Here is a 13454-nt window from a genome sequence, read left to right on the forward strand (position 1 = left end):
CAGACATGAGAAAGAGTCAAGGGCCCGGGATGGAGCAGCAGGACCGTGGGAAAATCTACCCCAGACCCGAGCAGTATGCAGGGGGCTATTAGTGCCTCTCGCTTCAAGGAAAACCTCCGAGCACCTGTCAGGAGATCAGGCCCTCATATAGGAGGTGAGAGAGGCAAGGACATGCCCGGTGCTGTCTCGTCCCAGAGCCCTGATTGGGGTGATCTGCCAGTATTGTGGACAGCAGACAGAAGATGCACCCCAGGCATGCCAGGCTCCACTCCGGGCCCTGGAAGAAGTGACAGGGCCATTGGGTGGGCTCTGCTTCTGCCCTGAAGCCCAGCAGTCATGCCCTGCACTGTGGCAGCCGTAAGCAGTCTCTGCCCCGCTCGGTTGGCAGCGGGCTCGCATTCTGGAAAGTGGCTTTGGCTTCTGACCCTGGCAGTCCTGAAGGTGGAGGGCAGCCCTGCATAATGTTTCTCCCAAATGCAGCCCACATCTCCCCAGAGGACATTCCTTCTCTCGCCTTCCGAAGGTCAAGTCAGGATGCCCTCCGGGCACTTGTCCTAGACACTGGCGAACACCGCGTGGGGTCTCCCTCCTCGCAGCCGAGACTGTCGCCCCATCCCGTTCCCCCACGCTCTCCACTGAGTCCATGTAACAAGTCCCCCTGCCCCCTCACCACTCTCCCCATAGGAGTAGCTGCCGTGGCACAGACAATGGGGCTGTATTGATTAGTACAATTCCTGGGCACCTCCGGCCCGTCTCCCCGGGAGCTAGGACAATGCAGCTTTGATACCCAGAGCAGATTCTCAGCAGGTCCCTGGGCTGGGGGAGCCCTAGCAGCCCCACGCTCCTCCCCTGTGCCGCCTCCGCACAGTTGCAACTTTCTGGGTCACTTTTGCTGGTGTCTGTCTCTCTGGCTGGCTGTGCCTGCCCCTCCCTGGCACAGACCACTCAGTCCCTCTCCCCACCCCCAGCCCTGCCTCCCAGTCTTCCTGGCACCAGAGAGGGGGCTCGACCTCCTGGAAGGTGACTGACCTGTGCTGGGGAGGAGGGGGCCACAGGTCCCTGAGCCGCGGCCATCCCAGGGTGAGCACTTGGCGGGCGTGTGCGTGTCCCCTCTCATTCACACCTCTGCCGGCTCCGGGCGACACTGACGCATCCCCTGCCTCCTCCACTGCTGGCTGGGCAGCATCAATTACTTTCACCTCATCTCCTCCTGAAGCTCTGCCTACCCCCTCCCCGGCCCTCCCCCTCCAGCCAGTCCCCATGCAGCCCAGCGCGGGTGCTCCACAGTTAGAGTGAAGCGCAGGGTTTGTTGTATTTCTCCCTTGTTCCCAGCAAGTTATTGGAACAAAACACACACACACACACACACTCACAGCCACAGGGTGAGGCAGAGCGGGCGTGGAAGAGAGAGAGAAGGGGCGGCGGCTCAGTCCCATTCCAGAATGAGGTCTGGGGCCCAGATGCTTCTGAGCGCATAGGTCTGGCACTTGGTGGGCTCCTGGTAAGGTGGTTGGGTACCACTGGGCACTAGAGATGGTGAAGGAGAAGGGGGAAGCAACCCACAGGGCACAACCAGAGCATCTCAGACTTCTTAGAATGCTGTGGGCTGGGGCGTGATGGGTCCTGAAGCAGTCCTCCCAGGAGATGGAGACTCCCAACCAGCCAAGATGATGGAGTGTCCTCATCAGAGAATATGACTGACCATGTAAAAAAGCTCTGGCTTAGCGAACGGTGCTGTCACCTGTCTGAAGAAAGATGGCATTCGCCAAGAGGGTGGCTGCAGAATAAGGACCTTTAAGGATTAGCACTGTGTCACCCAGAACCTGAGGTATTCCCTCTGGGAGTGTGTACCGAGTGGGCTGGGCACAGTCTAGCAGGTGTCACCATGCCTGGGGTGGAATGTCACCCAGATCCATCCAACTCTTCTTCTCTGAGGCCACACTCACTGCTCAGTCTCCAGCAGGTGCTGAGACACCACAAACCCATGGCCAGGAAGGTGGGCACGAGTGTTCTGGTGCTGGGAACCATAGCTCTTTTTGGAAACTGATAGGTTGGCAAAGGGTCTGGTACATGGTAGGATCTCAGTAAACATCGGTCAAATGGAAGCATGTATGAATTCTGATGTAAAGCACAGCTTCCCTGTGAGTTTGGTAAGTGAGGTGACCCCAGTGGGAACATGGCAGGATGACATTTTTTTTTTAAGGGCAAAGGCTTTAGAGTCAGACAAGCCTGGGTTCAAACCCCAGCTCTGGCAGTTCTCACTATATATATCTCCTTAGGCAAGTCACTTAACATGTCTGGTCTTAGTTTTTTCATCTCTAAGATGGGGATAATATCCATTCATCTTTGAAGCTATTAGCATTATTAATAATAGTAACAGATAGTACATATTAAGGGCTTACTATGAGCCAGACACTGTCCTAAACACTTTATATATATATTAACTCATTTAATCCTTCCAGTAGCCCCTTGAGGTAGGTATGTTGTTATGCCCATTTTGGGGAGGAAGATGGGGACTGACCTCGGCTCAAGCAAGTCTCCTAAAAATGGCCTCAGACTCCACTGACTGAGCTGTTCCCCGGGCCAGCCTCACGCAGCCGGGTCCCCAGACACGCTCCGCAGACTTCCTGTGAGCCCAAACTGAGCGCCAGGGCCCTGGCTGGGCCACTGGCTCCAGGAAGGCCCAGTCACCCATGATGCCCAACTGCTCACTTCCACCCAGGGTGGGCTCTGGGCTTTGGCTGCCCTGGCCTGGGCTGGGTGCCCAGAACAGGCAGCCCTGGCTGGACAGCTTTCTCTGGCTCTGGCCATGGGGACAGGAGGCGGCAGCGGCCCAGCTGGGTCCTGGCAGTAATGAGGCCTCATTAGCGGGATCCAGCTGCTCCAGCCCCACTCAGGGAGGCCGACTCCCCCAACCCCGCCCCTGACTTTTCTTAATAAGAGTGGGCATGGCTCCAGAGGGCCAAGGAGTCTAGGGGCTTTATTGTACCCTGTGACTCCGAGGGAAGGTCCTACTGAGCCAGAACTGGAAAGTGCTGGGGGCGGAGGGGCTGCAGGGAAGCCGTGTGAGGGGAGGGGAGGCCGCAAGACTGAGTAGGTGGCCTCCAGGGAGGCCGGGGAGGGGACAGAGACCAAGGGGAATGGAGGGCAGGTCCTAGGTCCGGAGAGGAAGCCTGGGGAGGTTGGGCCTTTTCCTCTGGATCTAGATATTGTCCATTTCACTGGGGAGGGGGTAGTTGCACATCTAGGATCATCTAGTTGATTATCTAAGTCACTGCTCAGGCTGTCCTGGCTAGGAGAGCACCTTCTCTGTGCTAGGCCTTATAGAAGGAGAGTGCCCACTGTGTGTCGGTGCCTGAGGTAGGAGAAGAACTACTGTGTGTCAAACCCATGCTAGGAAGGCACACAGTGTGTACCAAATCCAGTGCTGGGAGAGCTCCCACTGTGTGCCAGGCTCTGTGTTAAGAGAGCACCCACTGTGTGTCCACCCCACAGGGAGCCCTTGTGGTGTGCTGGGTCCTGCACTACAAGAGTGCCCCATGCATGCCAAATTCTGTGCCATGTGAGGACCCAGTATATGCCCAGCCCTGAGCAGGGTGAGCACCCACTGTGCCCCTTGCACTGTGCTAAGTGAGTGCCCAATGTTTGCCATGTCTGTACTAGCTGAGCACTTGTTACATGCTGGGACTCATGCTAGGTGAGTGGCTGGTAAGTGACAGGCCCTCTACCAAGGGAAGGCCAGGTGGGTGTCAAGCCTGTGCTCGCTCAGATCCCAATGTGTGTCAAGCCCATACTAGTTGAGCACCTGCTACATGCCAGGACTTGGGCTGGGTGAGCACCCACTGTTCACTAGGCCCTGTGATGACTGCTGCAGACAAGAAGTAACCAAACCCTCTTGTCAAAGCGTAACAGAACAGGTCGGGGTGGGGCAGCCCCAGGTGGCCTGTGGTGCTTTCAAAGCCTTCTAGGGGGGCTTCCCTGGTGGCACAGTGGTTAAGAATCCACCTGCCAATGCAGGGGACATAGGTTCGAGCCCTGGTCCGGGAAGATCCCACATGCCGCGGAGCAACTAAGCCCGTGCGCCACAACTACCGAGCTCTGCCCTAGAGCCTGTGAGCCACAACTACTGAGCCTGTGTGCCACAACTACTGAAGCTCACATGCCTAGAGCCTGTGCTCCACAACAAGGGAAGCCACCACAGTGAGAAGCCTGCCTCCGTTCACTGCAACTAGAGAAAGCCTGCGTGCAGCAACAAAGACCCAACACAGCCAAAATAAACAAACAAACGAACAAATAAATAAATAAAATAAATTTTTAAAAAAAGCCTTCTAGGACAATTCAGATGTTCTGGCACCCAGGGCTCTAGCCCAGGTGACACTGCTCTTATTCATCATGAGGCTTCCAGGGGCAGAAGCAACCAGTGAACTCAAAGATGTTTGGGCTTCCCTGGTGGCGCAGTGGTTGAGAGTCCGCCTGCCGATGCAGGGGACGCGGGTTCGTGCCCCGGTCCGGGGGGATCCCGCGTGCCGCGGGACGGCTGGGCCTGTGAGCCGTGGCTGCTGGGCCTGCGCGTCCGGAGCCTGTGCTCCGCGACGGGAGGGGCCTCAATGGTGAGAGGCCTGCATACCCCCCCCCAAAAAAAAAAAAAAAAAAAAAAAAGATGTTGGGAGAGGCCAGTGAGGCTCACCAAGGCCTTTCTGCCCAAGATGCTGTATGAGTGGGGAGCGGACACACGGGAGGGGACTGAGTTGGCCAGCTTGTGGACTTGGTGTGCTGCTGTGGGGTTAAAGCTGACCCAGTAGGGCTCTCCTGTCCTGGGCTCCTCTCCTCCAGCTCCCTGTCCTCTGAGCTCCAGGGAGCCCAGCCCCACATGTGTATAGAGGCACTAGGTCTCCACGAAAGGACCACCGCCACCCCCCACCCCCAGTGCCCCCAAGCATCCCAGCTGCTCCCAGGCTTGGAGGCACCCCGGCCAGCTGGGTTCCTGCATGGCCCTGTCCTAGGAGCTGCTGAGGCGTGAGGGAGGCAGCTGAGCTGGCCTGGCAGAGACCATCTGGGCTGGGAGCGGCGGGGAGGGACACGTGCAGCAGGCATGTGGATCTGGGCACGTGCTGGGAAGTGGCTCACCCTCCACGGGGCACCTGCCACATGAAGAGCCCAGCAGAAGGTCCAAGGATGACATAGGGTGGACACTGAAGAGACCCAGGGGACCCCTGTCCTCATACCCAAACCTGGGGCAAAGGGGGATGGAAGTGAGGACCCCATGGCAGGGGCCAGCTGCCTACTCCCAGCCTACCAGGGCACAAATGGCAACAGAAGCCACAGACCTGGGACGGTCCAAGTGCCACTGGCTTACATGCATGGCCCTCAAGACACTCTGTTCTGCCCCACCATGGCATCCAGAGAAGGAGCATCCTCAGTCACTTGCCTTTAGGGGACCACAGGCACCTAATAAAGTCCAGGCGCAGCTGCCTAGGTTAGCTAGGAGAGATGGCGCTCCTCAGAGGCTGTATCCTAGAGACAAGCACTGAATGGAGGCGGAACCGGTTCCAAACTGGGTCCCGAGAATAGCGGAGCCCAAGGTCATAAGCAGAACTGAGAAAGAAACAGGAATAGAATCTCGAGCAACCACTGGGGGTGCCCAGGGGACATGCTATGGAGCCTCAGATGCAGCAGTGGCGGGCAGAAGTCAAAGGTCACAGGGCACGGAGGAAATCGAGCCCCAGCTATCTTTAGGCACATCCTGGTGCTGGGAACAGGCGTCCCAAGGCAACATTCCCTTCCACAGACGGGCTGGCCTGCTGGCCGGCAGAGCCCAGGGTCCGGGAAGCTCAGCTCCGGCAGGGATTCTGGGACCTTGTGATTCATGCTCCCTATGTTGTCCACGTGGGTTCCACGTCTCTCCTGCCTCCCTGCCCCAGTCCTCTGAGGGTCACTCCAGAGAAAGTAGAGCAGCCAGTACTGAGTAGTAGAGAGTACTCGGAGGGTTTCTTAAGTTTCATGGGACACAGAATCTCCATGTAGGGAGGGGCAGAGCCACTTCCTGCAACAGGCCCATGGCAATTCCAACACTTCTGGGAAGGGTGAGGCCATTTTTGATTCTATCACAGCATCCACCCGCTAGCGAGTATTCAGGTCAGGAGACCTCCAGCTCTCAGAGTTCAGGTTGGCTGAGGAATACTTTGAGAAGCTTAGTGCATTCAGACTTGTTCCAGTCAGGAGAGGGCCAGACCAGAGCAGGTCTGAGGGGCTGGATGTTGGAAGTTCAGAATGGGACAGGATAGAGGGTCCTGAGCCTGGAGCATGACTGTCCAGCTCCCTCCCCCAGACCATTCCTTTGGACCAAGTACTTGAAATCAAATCCCTGGTGAGGGACAGGGCTTGTTTTGGGAGGGCTCGACAGAGACCCTGGGCCAATCAGTCTTTCAATGAATGTGAACAGCAACAGGAGAATCCATATGGAGAAGGGAGGAGCCACGGGAGGGGCCGTGCTCAGTCACTGGCTTCCTCCCCTGACAGCTGCCCAGTGTCACTGGCTCCTGAGGCAAGATCTCAAGAGAAGGAATACAACCACTGCCCTTGGGGTATTTTCCTGGTTCCTGATTCCAGTGCTGGCCTGTTCCGTCCATCAGTGAGCCGGTCCTTGCCCACTGCTTGTCACCACCTCTCCTGTGCCCTGAGGCAGTGAGCAGTGAAGAGCTGTGGCTTGGGGAAGGGGGAGAGGGAGGTTTTCTGAGGAGGCCTCAGGAGAGGATTCAAAATGAAATGCTCTGGGCTTCCCTGGTGGCGCAGTGGTTGAGAGTCCGCCTGCCGATGCAGGGGACACGGGTTCGTGCACCGGTCTGGGAAGATCCCACATGCCGCAGAGCAGCTGGGCCCGTGAGCCATGGCTGCTGAGCCTGCGCGTCCGGAGCCTGTGCTCCGCAACAACGGGAGAGGCCACAACAGTGAGAGGCCCGCATACCGCAAAAACAAACAAACAAAACAACAACAAACAAACAAACAAAACCAACATGAAACGCTCTATGTTACTTTTCAGAGTGGAAGAAGAAAAAAATCAGACAGGCTCTGAGGACCCCTTGATCAGCACATGCTGAATGCTCCCCACGGCAGGCAGAGCACAGCGTTGGGGGTGCCTGAGTGTCAGCCACAGGACAGCCCTCCCAGCAAGACTGACTGCAGCCTTCTCTCCAGGGTATCTTGTGATGAGGGTGGGAAGTGTGCCTCGTGCCTCCCAGCATGCCTTTTGGGCTCTGTGGTGGAATCTGCACTGCTATGGGCTCGGAGCCATGGCAGCATCTAACCTGCTGGGTGAGGGGCTGCCCACCTGGGCCTGGGACAGCCCTAGCACTCAGGAGCCCTGGCAGTGCCAGACTCGGGGCCCCACGGAGCCTCCTAGGCCCTCCTGTCAGGGCCAGCAGCTGACAGCAGGCCCCCGCGGGGATGGTGTTCATGACCCCCCCTCCTCCCTGCAGTCTGGTCCCTGTACTCACCAGCATCGCTTTGGCACCTTTTCCTACCATGGTGGCGGTGGGTTAGGGGCTCTGGAGTCCCGGACCACACTCACAGGCTCTGTTTCTAGCACCTTTCAGAGCACAGGCCTCAAGAGCTGTGGAGAGAGCAGAGAATGCACTGAGGATTTGGCCCAGGAAGGCAGGGCAGGACATGTGTGGCCCTCAGGGCTCTTCAGAACAGGTAGTGCAGGGCCCAGACCACCAGCTGGCAGGCCCCCTCTTCCCTCCCGCCCTGGCCCAACCCCTGCCAGACCATTCCCTGTCCTGCTCATTCCTGGATGACCCTCAATCCAGTTCCTACCTCACTCTTCTCCCAAACCTTCCCCTGGATCCCTTGGTCTCCAGACTTCCTGTCCCAATGGGCAAAGGTCTATTTTTGACTCTCCAGATGCCCAATTCTATAAAAGATAAAAAATGAACACAGAACTGGGACAGGGTCCAATACCCTCATCATCTGTGTGAATGGCTTCAACCTTTCCCCTGACGGGGAGTCAACTTGGCTCAGCACATGCTCCCCAACCTCGCCCCAGCCAGGCGTCCAGGATGGTCCTTCCCTATCCTGGTGCCACTCAGCTTGGGCTCCAGGCAGCAGGCTCGTTGTTATGTCACTAACGGAGCAGAAGCTCTAGGCACACCAAACACAGCATGTGCAGGCGCTACACTGCCATGCCCGTGCTCAGGCTGGCCCCTGCCGAACACCTTCCCTCCTGTTCACCAGGTGAAATCCTACAAATCCTTTAGGAGCCTGCTTAAGTGTCACCTCTCCTCTGTAGCTTTTCCTGACACTGCCCCCACTCCACCCCAGAGTGAACAAACTGTCTCCTCTTTTGTGTTTTGTGCAGACTTCTACCAGCGTCCCTATCAACTCATTTGCTTACATCTGTCAACCATGGGTTGGTTGGTCAGTTCCCTGAGAGGTTGGATGTGTTTCATCTACCCCTCTGTGCCCAGCACCTGATGCGGTGCTCAGCTTGCGGGGAGTGTTGGTGGAATTGAGTTGAAGGGAAATGGGTAAGGCTGAGGCCTTGGAATGAGGGGCCAGGTCAGCCGGAGAGATCTCGTAGGAAGCCTCTGAGAGGCGAGGTGGGGCTGGTGAGCGGGAGGGGCAGACAGACGGGAGGGGCGGCCATGCAGCTGCTGGTGTCTGCAGGTTCAATGCTGGATGGACGTAGACGGAAGATCGGGGAGTTTTTGACAGGCCACAGGAGTGGAAGCCTCAAAGAATTCTCTTATGGGAGGAAATCCCGGGGTCAGATGCACAAGGACATTCATGCTCCATAGGGCCTGGTCCTAGAAAGGACTGGGGCCTTCTCTGGGTCCTCTCAAGGAGTCTCTGTACTCCAAAGTCTGTTTTGTGCCACTCTGCCCTGCCTACAGCCACATTCAAGGGCCACCTCCCACCCACAGGCCCAGGAAGCCTTTGGAAGGCCAGAAAAGAGGAGGAAGCTCTTCTTGGCCTATATGCAAATCAGCCCTTGGCTACCTTAGGCCTTTGTCCTGGCCACCAGGTGTCCTGCATAACCTTCCCCCTAGGGCAGAGCCACGTAGGGGTGTGACTTGTGACCATTTCCCTTTGGTTAGTCACCCAGGCCGGCCTTCCTGCCTCTCACTGTTCCCTAAAGAGGTCCCTGCTTGTGGCTCTGGTCTTCTGGGGGCAGTCAGAACAGGGGGTGTGCTCCCTTGGAAGATCATACCCTTGTCTTCGCTTACGGCACCCCTCCCTCCAGGCTGTACACCTAGATTTGCTGTCCTCAAAGCTGTCCCTCTTCAGCTAACAGATAATGATGACAATGATGATGATAGTAATGACAGCAGATGGCATTATTAAGAGCCACCTCACTGGTTGGGCACTACACCCTCTGGTCAGGTGAGTAAACTGAGGACACTCCATCCTGGAACCTAAGTTCCAGGGTGTTATCCCTAAGCACTGCAAATACAGCCCTTGTGGTCAGGGTGCTGACAGGTTAGTGGAGAAAAGGTTGCTTGGGGGCTGCTTCCAGGACAATGAGTTGGGTGTAAAGCTCTGCTGCTTCTCCTGCTTCTGCCATTTCTGTTAAACGGCCCCATCCATCCATTGAAAAAGTACCACCTGAATGCCTACAATAGGCCAGGCCCTCTTCTAGGGGTTGGGCATCCACATTACCCAGGCACCAGGCCTGCCCCTAACCCATATATGGGCCACTATTGACAAGCTCTCCATCTGTGCCACGTGGGTCAGAGTCAGGTTAGCTTGTGATAAAAAGCATGGACTCTGGGACCTGGAAGGAGGAACTGTCTCTGCCACTCACTAGGTATGTGACTTCAAGCAAGTTCCTTAACCTCTCTGAGCCTCAGTTTTCTCAATCTGGAAGACGGGGCTAACCATACTTCCTTTGTACATTCTGAAGTTTGTGCTTAATTTTTGACTCTACAAGTCCTCCACTTTTCCTCCCCTCCAATCCATTAATCTTCCCAAAGTCCTAAAGCCCTGATTCCCTCCAACAGTTTTCCACAGCCAACAGGATATGGCCTAAATTGTTCAGCAGGCATTTAGGGCTGGCCACAATTCAATTCATTTACTCCGCAAGTATTTATTTCGGGCTTGCTCTGGGCCAGATCTGTGCTGGGCACCAAGAACTCTTCAGTCTCTGCCCTGCAGCTTGCAGGCTGGTGGGGAAATGAATGGAACTGGTGACTCAAATGTGTATAATTAAAGCCTACAATAAAGGGTGCGAAAGTGAAAGATCTTTACGAAAACCTACACGGGGTGGGGGGGGGGCGGGGAGCCTGGCCTTGTCTGAGAGTTACAGAGAGCTTTCCTGAGGAAGTGATGTTTAAGAGTCAGAGGGGGAGGATTAGGCAACAGTGAGCAGAGAAGAGGAAGAGAGATTCAAGCAAATGAAATACTATGTGCAAAGACTGTGAGGCTGAGGCTCGGAGAGTGAGGGAGAAAGTGGCCAAAGACAGCGGTGGAGAGATAAGCAGGTTCGGGGTCTTTGGGGCCTCGGTTTTGGTCTTTATCCTGAGGGTAACGGCAGCTATCGAAGTCTTTAAAGGAGAGTTGTAACTGCCAGGAGGAGCAACTGGTGGAAGGTGCATTTTGAAAACATCACCCTAGATTAGTGTGGAGAAAGGACTGGAGGGAGGGGAGAGGGGAAGAGAGGAAATCAATTAGGAATAGGCCAGGCCAGGGATGAGGGGGCTTGGCTCAGGAAGGTGATGCTGGGGTGGGGAGAGGTACAGAGATTTGAGAAAAATAAAGAACGTAACTTTGGTAGGAGACTTGGTGATGAATTGGACTTAGGGGGTGAGGGATAAGGAGGGGTCTCTGGTTTCTGTTGGTATAACAGGAAGAAGCCTGTGCTAGTCCCAGAGACAGGAATGCTGGGGATGCTGCAGGTTTGGAGTGGGGAGAGGATGAGCTGGGTTCGAGTTGCCTGGCAGCCACCCAAGGGAAGATGGGGAGAGGGTAGTCATAGGACCCAGGCCACCTTTACTGTCTCATTGCTCAGTCTTCCTCTCCTCCAAACAGGACTGTCAGGTCAATCAATTTTAAGGGTCCATCTGGGCCAAGCCCTGGAGTCCTCGCTGGGGATGGAAAGGTGACAGGTTCTTTCCTGGCCTTCAAGGACCTCACAGTTTAGGAGAGAGATAGAGGAGGAAACATAATCTCCATTCACTGTGACGGGAGGGAGTGGAGGGGCTGTGAGAGTAGGGGAGGGCCCTAGATTTGCCTAGATTCAAGGTCGGCTACCTGCAGCCACTTGCGGCCACCTGCGGCCACGTGGGACTATTCAGCATCCCCAGAGGGTTCTTGTCTTCATGCCTTTGCTTAGGCAGTTCCCTCTTCCTTGAGCACCCTTGTCCCCATATCTATCTGTATATACCCCACCCGTCTTCAAAACCTGTCCCAATGCCATTATCGTCAAGAAGCCTTCCTTTCTCCTCCCATTTGCAGTCAATCTTTAAATGCTACTCCCAGTTACCCCCAAAGCACGCTGTGTACATCTGATTAATATGCTCCTCACACGTAGCCGTTGCGGCATGGTTACTTGTGTCCCAGTCTGCCTTCCCACCAGCTGGAGAGATCATCCAGGGCAGAGGTGTGATTCTTCTGCGTCCCCAGAGCTGGGCACTGAGCCTCAGTCGCAGTGTAGGCCGAGTAAGGGGGCGTTTTCTCTGCGGTCCTTGGAAACATTTGGGCATGCTCAGTGTCGCTCTTTAGTCCCTTCCTAGAACCAGTCCCCTCACCACTATCCTCCAATCTTCTGACGCTCCCTCACTTTGGGGTTCTTTAACCTCTCAGGTCCTCTCATCCACTCCTCGCTCCCCAGCCTTTATCTTCTAGCGGCCGCAGCATCAGGCTTGTTTCCGCAAAGAAACAGACCTAGGCTTTGTGCGGGAGCTGTCAGAGAGCTGGGGACGCGGCTCCTTTAAGAGTGACCAGTGAGGGGGCGTGGCCTGCGGAGTACAGGCCCGAAAGGGGGCGCGGCTCCTTTAAGAAACAGGCGGCCGGCCGAGAAGAGGCCCTGGAACGGCAGGAAGAGGCGAGGTCGCTTTCGGAGCTGTAGCACCGCCTGGAGCGCCCTGATTCCTGGAAGCCGGGCGCGTCCGCCTTAATCGGGGTGCGAGGTGTCGGGGGCGGGCGTTACATCAGCCGCCACGTGTGGGCCTCTCAGCTGGTGTGGAGGCAGCAACCCCGCCCCTGGTCCCTGCCGTGGAAAAGTACCCGGGCGCCCAGGTCCCCGCCCCCTTGCCCCGCCCCCGAGCCGGCTCAGGCCCCTCCCGGCCCTCCGGGAAAGCCCCCTCCCGCCCGGCCCCGGCCCAGCCACCTGCTCCCGCGGGCCGTGGCTGCGGGGGGCGGGGCGTCGGCTGGGAGTGGGCGCCCAGGCTGCTAGGCCCCTGCCCTCACCTGCGGCCGCCTGGGCCCGCCCTACGCGCACCGGGAGTGAAGGTTGGGCTGGGGAGGGCGCGGGTTACAACCCCCAAAGAACAACGCGGCCATAGCCCCTTCCCAAAGCCGTGGCCGGGAGCCGAGGACAACAGCCCGAGGGCACCGAGACTCCCTGGCGCGGCTTCCCGGGACCTGCTGGCGCGCGGGAACCCTCAACCGGCCGCCGAGTGGGCGGGTAGATAGTGAGGCAGGCCGGCTGGAGGGGCCAGATAGGCAGCTTGGCCGGCCAGGGAGATGGAGAGCGGGAGCCCGCATGAGGGGAGCAGACACCCGGCCCACCGGTTCCGGGCGCCCGCAGGCCCCAGGCGCGCAGACCCACTGGCGCCTCAGACAGAAGCTCTGGTTCCGGCGCTGCCGGCACATCCTCGCTCCCGCAGCCCCGGACCGAACCGGCGTCAGCACGCAGCTCCCCCTCCTCCAGGAGCGCCCCCCGCCCCGCGCCGCCGTTCCCTCCCGCTTCAGCTCCTTGGTGACAGCGGTGACACCCAGACGCGCGCACCTACCCCGACCTTTCCGACGAGACAGACATCCCTGTACGTGCACCCACACTCTTACCCCCAGATGCCCGCATGCATGCGCGATCACACACACACACACACACACGCTCGCCCGCCCGCTGGTCCTGGGGCTCAGCCCCGCATAGACACCAAACACCCAGACCGACGGCGGGACAGACAGAGGCGCGGGCCGCAGCGCCCCCTTCCCCCAGGCTCCTTACCATGCTGCAGCCCCCGGCCCAGGCTTGCCGGGTCCGCACCGCGGTGCGCCCAGGTGGCTTTCTTAAAGGGAAAGTTGCATCAGCCTCCTGAGGCTCAGTGCCGCCGCGAGTCCGCCCGCCCCGCCGCGCCGCTCGCCGCTCCTCCTGAGCTTGTTGTGTTTTGGTTTCAGAAAGGCGGGGGCCAAGAGTTTGGTGAAAGTTTGGAGAGTGGAGAAAGCTTGGGAGATCTAGCCAAGTCCCTCCCCTCTCTGAACAGCTCCCCTGGCCTCCCTGCACCCCCCCCCCCCTC

At 57.7% G+C, this 13454-nt stretch overlaps 1 protein-coding gene across 3 annotated transcripts in view; it reads right to left on the minus strand.

The window, feature by feature from the left end:
* SLC6A9 (solute carrier family 6 member 9) overlaps window positions 1-13246 on the minus strand; it is a 30975-nt gene extending 17729 nt beyond the window's left edge. The window contains exons 1-2 of one of the 3 annotated variants that reach the window (XM_007468266.1): window positions 13166-13246; window positions 7494-7609 (exon numbers count right to left, since the gene is read on the minus strand). Coding sequence is in view for 2 of the 3 variants with exons in the window: in XM_007468265.1 (XP_007468327.1) it covers window positions 1030-1074 (45 nt within the window). In the remaining variant the exon portion in view is untranslated. Of the gene's footprint in view, window positions 1-1029; window positions 1296-7493; window positions 7610-13165 lie in introns of those variants that run through there. The other 2 variants (XM_007468265.1, XM_007468264.1) reach the window with 2 other exon arrangements.
* Between the last annotated feature and the right edge of the window lie 208 nt (window positions 13247-13454).

This window comes from Lipotes vexillifer, unplaced genomic scaffold, assembly GCF_000442215.2.
Source record: "Lipotes vexillifer unplaced genomic scaffold, Lipotes_vexillifer_v1.1 scaffold661, whole genome shotgun sequence".
Classification (NCBI taxonomy): Eukaryota; Metazoa; Chordata; class Mammalia; order Artiodactyla; family Lipotidae; genus Lipotes; species Lipotes vexillifer.